At 47.6% G+C, this 12403-nt stretch overlaps 1 protein-coding gene across 1 annotated transcript in view; it reads right to left on the bottom strand.

Moving 5' to 3' along the window:
- The window catches only part of DST (dystonin), a 41963-nt gene extending 29617 nt beyond the window's left edge, over window positions 1-12346 (bottom strand). Inside the window, exon 1 of the mRNA XM_014943945.1 lies at window positions 12290-12346. Coding sequence (XP_014799431.1) covers window positions 12290-12343 — 54 coding nt within the window. The 5' untranslated portion in view covers window positions 12344-12346. The remainder of the gene's footprint in view (window positions 1-12289) is intronic.
- Window positions 12347-12403: the final 57 nt, after the last annotated feature.

Raw genomic sequence — 12403 nt, 5'->3', positions numbered from 1 at the left:
AAAAGGTACAGTCAAGAGAAGGCAAGAAAGCAGCCTGGAGAGATCCAAGTCACCACTTAAGAGTAGGCTCATGGGAGAACGATGGAAACTGGACTACCTCAGTTGTCTATCTTGTTTTTCTAGGAAGATGCAGTCAACTACTGCTTAACATGCTTAATAGCAACTACTGACTTAACCTTATCAGCCTGTAACAAGGGATGCGTCTCACATGATGGAATCATAGGATTGTCTAGGTTGGAAGGGACCTTCCAGATAATCTAGGCCAACCATCAACCTAACTCTGACGAAAACCATCACTAAACCATATCACTATGCACTATGTCTAGCCATCTCTTAAATACCACCAGGGATGGTGCCTCAACCACTGCCCATTCTAAGGTTTAGTAACCCTTTCAGAACAAAAAATTTTTCCTAATATCCAATCTAAACCTCCCTGCTGCAACTTGAGGCGATTTCCTCTCATCCTATTGCCAGTGACTTGGGAGAAAAGACCGACCCCCACCTCTCTACACCCTCCTTTCAGGGAGTTGTAAAGAGTGATAAGGTCTCCCCAGAGCCTTCTCTTCTCCAGACTGAACAACCCCAGCCCTCTCAGCCTGTCCTCATAGAGAGCTGCTCCATCCCTCTGATCATCTTTGTGGAATTCTCTGTGTCATGTGGCCTTTCTGCTTATGGGGTTCAGGTGGAACCTCCAGGCCGCTCTGACACACCAGGCTCTGCTCACAGCGCTCCCTGGGGCCGCCTTTTCTGGGAGCGAGGGGGGTGCGGCTGTTGGTACTGCCCCCTCCCCGCCCCCCAGCCTTTCCTCAGACTCTGCAAGACTTAGAGAAAAGTTCCCCTTTTCTAATTTTTTTTTTTCTTTTTTTTTGCCGTGAAGCCCCTCCTCTCCCCGGCAGACCTACCGGCCGCGGGGCCGTCCTTCGCCGAGTGCCCGTTGCCGGCGGTTACTCCCCGTTTGAACCTGCCGCCGTTGCTGCCGGACCCGTCCCCTCAGCCGCCCTCGCACCGCCTCGCGCCGCGGCCTGCGCCCCCGCGGCCTTCCCGCGCCCCGCGCGGATGAGGGGAAAAAATAAAAACCCACCTTTTTTTGCTCCCCTGCAGACCTACCCGCCCCGGGGCTGCCCCTCCAACCGAGCAGACCTACCCGCCCCGGGGCTGCCCCTCCACCGAGCTCATGGAATCATAGAAGGGTTAGAGTTGGAAGGGACCTTAAAGATCATGGGGTTCCAACCCCCCTGCCCTGGGCAGGGACACCTCCCACCAGACCAGGTTGCTCCAAGCCCCATCCAGCCTGGCCTTGAACCCCTCCAGGGATGGGGCAGCCACAGCTTCTCTGGGCAACCTGTTCCAGGCTCTCACCACCCTCACAGCATCTGGTATCTAATCTAAATCTCCCCTCTTCCATGGGGAGTCAGGAGGATGGGGCTGGTCTTTCTTCCGTGGTGCCCAGTGACAGGACAAGAGGAAATGGGCACAAACTTGAACATAGGAAGTTCCCTCTAAACATGAGGAGGAACTTCTTTCCTGTGAGGGTGGCAGAGCCCTGGAAGAGGCTGCCCAGGGAGGTGGTGGAGTCTCCTTCTCTGGAGACACTCAAACCCCACCTGGACACATTCCTGTGCAACCTGCTCTGGGTGGCCCTGCTTTGGCAGGGGGTTGGACTAGATGATCTCCAGAGGTCCCTTCCAACCCCTTGTGATTCTGTGATTGTGTTTGTTTTTTCCTATCATAGGGTTAGGTTTTCTATCACAGCAGGTAAGCTGTAACTCTAGGAAAATCTCATTATTTGTAAGCAAATGGCCAAAGAACATCCCCCGTCTTGCCTCAAGATACCCTTTAAATAACTCTTTCCTGTCTAAATCTATAAATCTCAGGAGCCAGCCTGTTCTCCAAGCAGTCCTATCATTCTCTGACAAGAAGGCTTGCAACCCTCCGCGGCCGCCTTGCCTTTGTGATGGCTTGTCCCAGTTCCTTCCCTGTCACCTCAGGGCACTACAGGCCTACAGTAGGCACAGAACAATTATTTAAGAACAAAAATAAATCAGAGTACTGTTTGATCAGTGGTCTGGAAGGGAAAGCTTGATTTACAATAGACTAGGACACTGCTCAAGCACGTCCCTCTTCCACTCCTGCTTCCTCCGTTTTCCATCTCCTCACTTCTCCTCAGCTTGGGCAGTGTACGGTACACATCAAGAATCTGCCATAAGGAATTAATTTTAAATATTTAAAATGTAGTAAGAAAGAGAATAAGAAATAACACAGAGATTGCTAAACCACGCATCTAGCACAAAGAAATGACTCTCTTCCGTCCAGTGTGCTTGTTTGAAGAGCAAACTGCGGAGAGAATTGTGCTACCAGTGTGTGAAGATGGGTCTGTACTTTGCCAAGCACGAAATAGATGCGTAACTGACGAGAGACTTACCAGGCAGATATTTAAAAAAAAAAACATATATATATATACCTAGGGTGGAAATCAGATAGCTACCAAGATACCTAGGTTTAGATACCAACAATATATCTGAACGGGTCTCTCCTTCAGGAGCTACTAGCCTAAGCTCCTGTTATGAAAAATGTAGTCAGTCCGTTCAGCGAGGCCAGAAGAACTGTTTGGCTCATCCCTGAAGCGGACGCACACACAGGGTCAGCTGAGTGGCTCCACAGACTGTATGCTGTGAATGCTCCCAGCAAGCTTGTCTTGCTGCGTAAGAAGATGCTGGTTTTGCAAAGTCACTTTCCGACTCCGGCTGCGCTTTCCGTGCAGGGAGGTAGCGGCAGCAGATCCGAAGAGAATGATGCCTCGACCTAGTTGTATCATTTTACTCTCTCTAGAATGAAGGAGGAGGATAAATATAACACCTCAGTCTGACGTGATTATGCATTTCAGCGTAGTTGGTGCTATCGATTTAGAGAATCATAAATTAAGCCTTGTAAGACCTGTGTTTCCCTTCCAGTCTGCTCCACTATTTACCCCGCTATCCCAGAGCCGAGTGCTGTATTGAAGCAGCCGAGTGGACAGGAGCGATAAGGACACTGGCACAACTTGCAAGAGATGTGTCTTTGCCCAAATGTCAGCTGCAGTTAGTTTCCGTAGCTGATGTGGTGTTTTCACACTTCAGCCGTAGCTCATGTTTCGTTCTCGCTGATGAGTCAGGAACAGCAACCACCGGCTCTCCTTGATGCAAGGCAGTAGGGCACCAGGGAGCACAGCGGGGGCTCAGACACTTTGGATGCAGAAATACCCAGATAAGGGGTACCCGGGCTTGCAGGTGAGCTAGAAGCACAAGGAATCAGCTCAAAAGTGACCCAACTTTGCCAGCACCAGGTCAAGATCAGCCCGACAACCCACTTGAGCCCAGCTCAGCCAAATCAGATCCTGCATGAAAACAGCAAGGTGACTTCACCCTGGGCTCTGTGTGCTTCCTCCATAGCACATCACAGAATCTTCTAGGTTGGAAGGGACCTTAAAGATCATCTTGTCCAACCGTCAACCTAATTTTGACAAAAAAAAACACCCACACAACAAAGAGCAACACCATCACTAAACCAGACCTCCCAGCACTACATCAACCCGTCTTTTGAACACCTCCAGGGATGGTGCCTCAACCACCTCCCTGGGCAGCCCATTCCAATGGCTGATAACCCTTTCAGTGAAAAAATTTTTCCTAATATCCAGCCTGAACCTCCCCTGGTGTAACTTGAGGCCATTTCCCTTGGATGGGTATTCCCAACCAAGCCATGGGCAGCCAGTTTCTCCAGGAGGATACTGTGGGAGACTGTATCAAAGGCTTAGCTAAAGTCCAGATAAACAACATTCACAGCCTTTCCTTCATCCACCAAGCAGGTCACTTTGTCATAGAAGGAGATCAGGTTTGTCAAGCAGGACCTGCCCCTCGTGAACCCGTGCTGGCTGGGCTTGATCACATGGGTGTCTTTCATGAGTTGCATGATGGCACTCAGGATGATCTGTTCCATGACCTTCCCAGGCACCAGGGTCAGACTGACAGGCCTGGAGTTCCCCGGATCATCCTTCCCACCCTTCTTGTGGATGGGCGTCACATTTGCTAGCCTCTCCCTAAAAAAGCCTGGGAGCAGAAGAGTGTGAGTGACATTTCCATGCCCTAGAAAAGCACGTGGAGCAACCCAGGAGCAGGAACAGCCCCCAAGGGTCATACCACCCTCTTCATCCAGGGCTTGCTTTCATTTAATACCCTCAGCCTGAAGTGCTGAGCTGTTTCTGAAGGGGCATCCACAACCTGATCTGCCACCCTAATCATGGCAACTGATAAACCAGTCTAGATGGTTAAGCTTTTCTGAGCCGTTACGTGATCTGTGGACCCCTACACGATCCTTTTTGCCTGCATAAAGAGTTTTGACGGCAGATGTGGCAATACATGTGCTCACCACAAGCGATTTTAATTCACTGTTTCAATCTGAGGTTATTTTCCTAATATCCAGCCTGAACCTCCCCTGGTGTAACTTGAGGCCATTTCCCTTGGATGGGTATTCCCAACCAAGCCATGGGCAGCCAGTTTCTCCAGGAGGATACTGTGGGAGACTGTATCAAAGGCTTAGCTAAAGTCCAGATAAACAACATTCACAGCCTTTCCTTCATCCACCAAGCAGGTCACTTTGTCATAGAAGGAGATCAGGTTTGTCAAGCAGGACCTGCCCCTCGTGAACCCGTGCTGGCTGGGCTTGATCACATGGGTGTCTTTCATGAGTCAGACTGACAGGCCTGGAGTTCTCTGGATCATCCTTCCGGCCCTTCTTGTGGATGGGCGTCACATTTGCTAGCCTCTCCCTAAAAAAGCCTGGGAGCAGAAGAGTGTGAGTGACATTACCATGCCCTAGGAAAGCACGTGGAGCAACCCAGGAGCGGGAACAGCCCTCGAGGGTCGTACCACCCTGTTCATGCAGGGCTTGCTTTCATTTAATACCCTCAGCCTGAAGTGCTGAGCTGTTTCTGAAGGGGCATCCACAACCTGATCTGCCACCCTAATCACGGCAACTGACGAACCAGTCTGGATGGTTAAGCTTTTCTGAGCCGTTACGTGATCTGTGGACCCCTACACGATCCTTTTTGCCTGCATAAAGAGTTTTGACGGCAGATGTGGCAATACATGTGCTCACCACAAGCGATTTTAATTCACTGTTTCAATCTGAGGTTAGTTTGGGCCAAAAAAAACAGTAGCTAGAAGTTCCCATTCTGTACACGTGCACAACGTGGCTGCTAACAGAGGGATGGCCACAAGCCCCTCTCCAGCTGGTTGCCCTTGAAAGCAGGGCTCTGCTCGCTCGCAAGCAGCTGCTGGTGAGCAGCAGGAAGGTGCAGTGTGACCGACGTGCAACACAACTGGAGCTGCAGCTTCATCTAAACCACACAGTTCCAGAGATAACAGCAAATGCTGAGAAGCCTGGATATGTAAATATTTACATGATGGCCAGGAGGCTGTTGACATAACAATACTAATGGGAAACTAAGTAGTAAGAAGAACTTTTATTATGTACCGGATCTTTATGCAGTGGCTGTCCCCATCCCGTTAGAGGACCATGAGCGGGTGTTCCTTTATAATGCAGGTCCCACTATGCAGTGTATTGGGACCATGCCTTACTGCCAGTGTGGACCCTGACACAATGTCAGTCCTTTATGGGGTGATTGATGGAGCTAAGGGGAGATCCCCTCAGCATAGAATCATAGAATCGTCTAGGTTGGAAGGGACCTTAAAGATCATCTAGTCCAACCATCAACCTAACTCTGACAAAAAAAAAATAAATAAGGAAAAAACAAACCACTAAACCATATTCCTGAGGACCATGTCAACCCATCTTTTGAACACCTCCAGGGATGGTGCCTCAACCACCTCCCTGGGCAGCACATTCCAATCCTTAATAACCCTTTCCGTGAAGAAATGTTTCCTAATATCCAATCTAAACCTCCCCTGGTGCAACTTGAGGCCATTTCCCCTTGTCCTATCTCCTGTGACTTGGGAGACGAGACCGACCCCCGCTTCTCTACACCCCCGCTTCAGGTAGTTATAGAGTGCGAGAAGGTCTCCCCTCAGCCTCCTCTTCTTCAGACTGAACACCCCCAGCTCCCTCAGCCTCTCCTCATAAGACTTACTCTCCAGACCCCTCACCAGCTCCGTTGCCCTTCTCTGGACCCGCTCCAGCACCTCAATGTCTTTTTTGTGGTGAGGGGCCCAAAGCTGGACACAGCACTCGAGGTGAGGCCTCACCAGTGCCCAGGACAGGGAGACCATCACCTCTCGGGTCCTTCTCACCACATTGCTCCTGACACAGGCCAGGATGCTGTTGGCCTTCTTGGCCACCTGGGCACACTGCTGGCTCATGTTCAGCCAGCTGTCCACCAACCCCCCCAGGTCCTTTTCTGCCAGGCAGCTCCCCCAGCTCTGCCCCCAGCCTGGAGCGCTCAGGGGGTTGTTGTGACCCAAGGGCAGGACCCGGCACTTGGCCTTGTTGAACCTCATCTCGTTGGTCTCAGCCCATCCATCCAGCCTGTCCAGATCCCTCTGCAAAGCCTCTCTACCCTCCAGCAGGTCAACACTGCCACCCAGCTTGGTGTCATCTGCGAACTGACTGAGGGTGCACTTGATCCCCTCGTCCAGATCATTGATGAAGATGTTAAAGAGAACAGGTCCCAGTACCGAGCCCTGTGGGACACCACTCGTGACCGGCCGCCAATGCTCTGCAGACTGTCGGAAGCCAGAACAGAGATGCAGGCAACCAGACAGCTATAGAAATACATTAGGCATTTCTACAAAGTCCAGAGTAAAGGTACCCGAGTTAACTCCTCTGGACTTAGCTCAGGATCCCAAGGGGTCTTGCTGCAGCAGCCGGGGAATTGCCATCTATTTTGTGATACAATTGCCAGGCAGGCTGTTTCTCAGCGTAGACCTGTGCTTGGTAGGCTGTCCGAAGGCAGCTCTGTGGTGGATGAAGGTGGGGAATGGTGATGGACAGACAGAGTATAGTAAGCAGAATCTTTGCCACGTAACAGCTCAGGGTGAGGTACTCTGTCTGGGCCACGTTGTTGGCCATGTTATGAAAAATGGATAGAAGGATTTGTCCTTACACAGTATAACCTGTATTTATATCTCTCCGTTCATTCCTGTGCATTAAGTGCTTTCATACAGCTAAGAAAACAATTCATTTTTGTCTCTGATTTATTTTCCCTTGAACCTGTTCCTTAACTCTTAGGCGACTGATGGAAAAACATTAGTTTAAACATCCCGGGGGGAAAAGCCTGTCAAACACAAAGGTAAAATATTTTCTGGCTGATTCAGCTCAGCAAAGACAAAGGAACATCCCTTGAATAGGTGCATGAATATAGTTTTCTTGCTAGTCCTGTACATCTCTGTCGCTCCTTGAATGCACTCCCTCCCATCAAACAGAAGACTCAAATTCAGCTCGGAGGGTCTGTTGATCTCTCTTTTCATTGGAGCTGTACAGATCTGGAGCAGTTTATAAATAACTGCGATGCTGGGGATGAATTATGATGCAACTCTTCAAAGACTATTCATTATTGTTTTGTAAGATACCTAGAACTGTATTTTTAGGCAACTGTCTCGCAGTCAGCCTCAGAAGGGGGACAGTGATAGCAAAGGTGTGCTTAGGGATAAATTTATGAGCACTTTTTCCGGGCATCATTTGGGAAAGTCAATATATACATTTACCAGAGATTGTTGTAGTATAGTTTTGTATCCGTTGTACCATAATGGATGATTTAGCAAATTCATTTGCTCTTAAAAATCGTCATCACTCTTGGCTGACCTATTTCGCTGTCGGTCTTGTCACAACGATAGACTGCAGACACGTTAACCTGGTAGCGACTGCTCAGCCAACTAAGGAGAAAACATGGGGTCTGCAAAACTCAAACGACCAAATATTATTCCTTTGCTCCAGCTGTGGTTACTGCCCGCTGCCAGCCCTCCCAGAGAGTCTTTCCAGAAAGTGTCAACTCCCATTTGCCTTACTGGTGTGTCTAGTCCCACCAGCCACGCTCCTGGGTTACGTGAAGTCAGAATTTACAGTGAGCCGTAAAACTCCCATGGAGTGGCTTCCTAGCAGATTCCAAACTTGCCCAAAATATATGAGTCAAAATAAATACAAAAAAGATACCATATCGCTGGTGACTACCCACTGACACTGATAAACTTCAGTTCCTGAGATGACAGCACTGCTAATTTCAAAGGTAAGATAAAGGAAAATTCTAAAGCTCAGAGACAATTTCAGGCAAAAGATTTGCAAGTCTGCTGATTCTTTTGTTCCCTCCAATAATATGAAAACCATGAACTACCGGTTTAGCAGTTTGCACAACTATCCCTTCACAATCTCCTAAAAACCAACCATTTACAGATCCTGAACGAAAACCTTCCTTTTCAACAGTTCTTACCCCCAAACCAAATAATTTTAAGAATTATACCATTTGGATTAATTCCTTCCAGCCTCAGGGCTAGAAGCTTACTCCCTTTTTTAATTGAAAGGTAAAAATCTCACATAATCCCATGACTCCAGAGGCTTTGGCAATAAGGAACACTCATTCAGAAAGAGATTTAAATTACAAGAAGTGGCAACACCAACATGTTAAGTTGCAAAGTTAAATTGCAAAGTACAGAAGACATTCAAACCTCTTTGTAAATGCAAGATGCTAAACATTGAAACGTATCAAGCCCCCAAAGCACTCAGGGAAAAATCCTGTATTTAATGAAAAACCAAACTTCTGCAGAGGGCACAAGAAGAATTAAGTCAGTTAATCACTGATCACAGTCACACTTTTGAATATATAAGGAATCATCATCATCAAATGAATCGGTCCCTATTTTGGGACTATTTTTGGGACTCTCACTGAATTATATTGTTATTTTGGTGTGGTTTTGGTCGAGCACAGACATTTCATTCTACGACTGATCCTCAAAAATAAAGAAAGGAGAGACTAGTGTAAACAGCTACATCAAAGTCTGATTTGTCAAGTAAGCAATGAATATTTCCGTTGGAAATTTACTTGTTTTCTTTTAACAGCCATGGCATATCTAGGTCTCCCTCAGATTAGAAACATTAACTGTTTTGGGTGTGATTCCTTTGTGAATTCATGGCGTATCGATAGTACCTGGGGGATGGAGGAATCTTAAGAGCAGTTATAGTCACAACCAACTTAAAAGGACTGCAATCAAAATATATTTAAAAAATAGGCCTGACAAACTTCAGGTAGTAGTAACTAAATGGAAATGGGGAGGTGGAGACACAACTGTATTATCTCAGGAAACCCTCACATCGTCTTGCTGGTTAATTTTTCCGTTAACAAAGCCCTGCTAACAAAGACAGACTTTAACCTACTTAATATTCAGAATGATTCATGCAAATTTGCCTCCTTTTGAGGCAGGGGGTCAAGCGTTTAAGTTCATTCTATAATAGGTAATATCTGCATAGACTTTGGCTGTTTAATAACGAGACACGTTTCGCAGAGGCATTCAAAACCAAGACCCACAAAAGCAGACTCTTTGTGGATTCAATTCACCAGCAGCATATCAAATTCAGAACAGGAGAGCTGCTAAGGATCATCAATACGTTTTCAAATTTAATATTTACCCTCCCATAGTATGGTGTCTTGTTTTTTAAAGGTGGGGTTCAGTGCTGAAGGAAAGGGATGCAATAGTCCTCACTGCATACGTAGACAAAGACGACGTTCAGCACGCACGCTCACTGCATACGTAGACAAAGACGACGTTCGGCACGCACCACAAGAGCTGTGCCTCTGGCAGGGAACCTCGACATAACATCTATTTTTCCCAATATAAGGCTTCCCTGGCAGGCAGCCAATCCTGCAGGAATCGCCAGCCTCTTCCGTGGAGAGGGGAAATGATCATTCTCCCTGCGCTGCCACCAGACCACCTGCACGTTCACGTGTGACGCCGGTCGGGTTTGAACCCAGCTCCCAAGGAGCTGAATCCCAACCCAACTGCTAGTTATTTACCATCAACCCATTTCTCATCACCTTTTATTATCATCAAAAAACACACAATTTATATCTGCACCTGACAGACAACTAAGCACGGCGGAAGCTGTAAAACTTGGAGTTGAGATGTTATGTTCATTTGGGGAGGGGGGGGATTGTGCAAAGCCCATGTTTTCATGTCTCATGCTTTGCTTTCATCACATCTTCCTGGAGCTGGAAGCGTTTTGTGCTGATACAGAATGAGAATGTCCAATTCTGTCTCGGGCAAAGCTGCCAATGCTTTAATGGGAGGACGCCTGCAATTTATTATTCATCAATTCAATAAGATTCATTAAAATAAGGGTTTACATAAAAAAAAAAAATAATAATTGGGAAATGAAAATTTCATGTCAAATGAGTCATTGTTTTCTCTGAAGAATCGAAGGTCTATCATCAGATAACGAAGGGGAAAACCTCCACCACTTACCTAAAGGGGCAGTTTAGACCATTAGCTGTGGTGTTCCTCTGTCTAAACAAAATGTAGAAAATTGCGAAAGGATGTAACAGTCCTTATTGGTTTCCCCTAGCACGTTAGACCAAATGGAAGCTTCTAGGAAATATTTTAAATTAGTTGACTTCTAACTGGCTGATATGCAAATAACCATATGCTGAAGTAATAAAAATAAATTAATTATTTTTGCAAACTTCCCTTTTAAGAGTCACCCTACAGGACAACATGGATTTCCAAAGGGCATAATAAATTCAACTGTATCTCTGTATAGGCTCAAGAATGAGAGAATTTTACACGGAAACCAAGTATTTCGTATTGGAGGAACTAAATAATGAAAAAAACTTTTGCTTTCCAGAGGGACGCTGCTTGGCTGCAATGTGAAAACCAGACTTTTCACACTTTAAAGACAGGACACTCCCTGTGTCATCTTCTTCTTGCGGTGGTGCGTACACATTTCAAAACAGTTTAGGAGTTTCAACCTAATTGCCAATACGAACCCCGTTGCAAAAACATATCCCCTGCACACTCCTGAGAGCATTACTCATAACTGGGTAATTTTCTCACCCACAAGCGGGTAAGGAAAAATGCAAATAATTTAAAACAAAAGATCATTTGAGTGCAAAACTCTCTCTCAAGGCTTCCAGCATAAGAGGCGGTGGCATGAAGATAACTATGCCTTAACATCGACAGCAGGAAACCAGGCAACCAGCATAAGAGGCGGTGGCATGAAGATAACGCCTTAACATCAACAGCAGGAAACCAGGCAGGAGAAGCACCGAGAGAGGAGCTCTACGGGGCAGCACGGAAACAAAGTAGATACTAAAACACATATTGCTTGCCATATTTCCCCAGGAAGTGACTGCCTTTGGCGTTAATGCTTCTAGCGCTGCCGCGGAAGGGGTCTGATTCTCCTGACCTATGAGCTCAAGAGTCCCAAAATGAAGCTCCTGCCAAGCAGGCTGCTGGAAGTCTGGATCCTTCTGGGATCTCATCGCGGCGGTGGCCAAGCCAAGGGAGGGCAAATTCCCTGATGGGGCAAGGGCTGGGGGCAAAGCAAAGGGAGCTGAAGGTCTGGGCTTTGCACAACCCACCAGGGGCAACTTCTCTGATGGGAGGCAAGCAAGGGCCGGTGGCAAAGCAAAGAAGGTGAAGGTCTGGGAGCTCCACAACCCACCAGGGGCAACTTCTCTGATGGGGGGTGGGCAAGGGCTGGTGGCAAAGCAAGGGAGGTGAAGGTCTGGGCTTTGCACAACCCACCAGCTCCACACGTATGGACAGGGTGGTCGATGACCCGCTCCTTGGGCACCTACAGCCAGCACAGCTTTGCTTGAAGTAACCCATTGCTTGGGAAGTGACACAAATCTGGAGGCTGGTTGGGGTGGCACAAATGAAGAGCTCACAACAACCCACCAGGGGCAACTTCTCTGATGGGGGGTGGGCAAGGGCTGGTGGCAAAGCAAGGGAGGTGAAGGTCTGGGCTATGCACAACCCACCAGCTCCACACGTATGGACAGGGTGGTCGATGACCCGCTCCTTGGGCACCTACAGCCAGCACAGCTTTGCTTGAAGTAACCCATTGCTTGGGAAGTGACACAAATCTGGAGGCTGGTTGGGGTGGCACAAATGAAGAGCTCACATTTTACATGGAAAAACAAACCAAACCAAAACAAAACAAACAAAAAAAAACCCCAAAAACGCCCAAAACCCAAGAAATGGAAGAAGATGGCGCGTCTTTCATGCAAAATGAAAAGTTTTGCTGGGTGGTTTCATTTAACAAAAGACCACAACGACACGTTATACTTCAGGAAAAGAGAACAACTTCTGACCTTGAAATTGCGTGCTAAATAAATTACCTCAGAGCGAAAGTGATGGGTTCTCATGACAGCATCTGCAAGGGAAGCAGAGAGACACGGGGGCTGCAGCCGGCTCCGCCTCGGCCC

Source organism: Calidris pugnax, unplaced genomic scaffold (assembly GCF_001431845.1).
Source record: "Calidris pugnax isolate Ruff unplaced genomic scaffold, ASM143184v1 scaffold105, whole genome shotgun sequence".
Classification (NCBI taxonomy): Eukaryota; Metazoa; Chordata; class Aves; order Charadriiformes; family Scolopacidae; genus Calidris; species Calidris pugnax.
The sequence above is the reverse complement of the archived record's forward strand: the minus strand, read 5'-3'. Positions and strand labels throughout refer to the sequence as shown.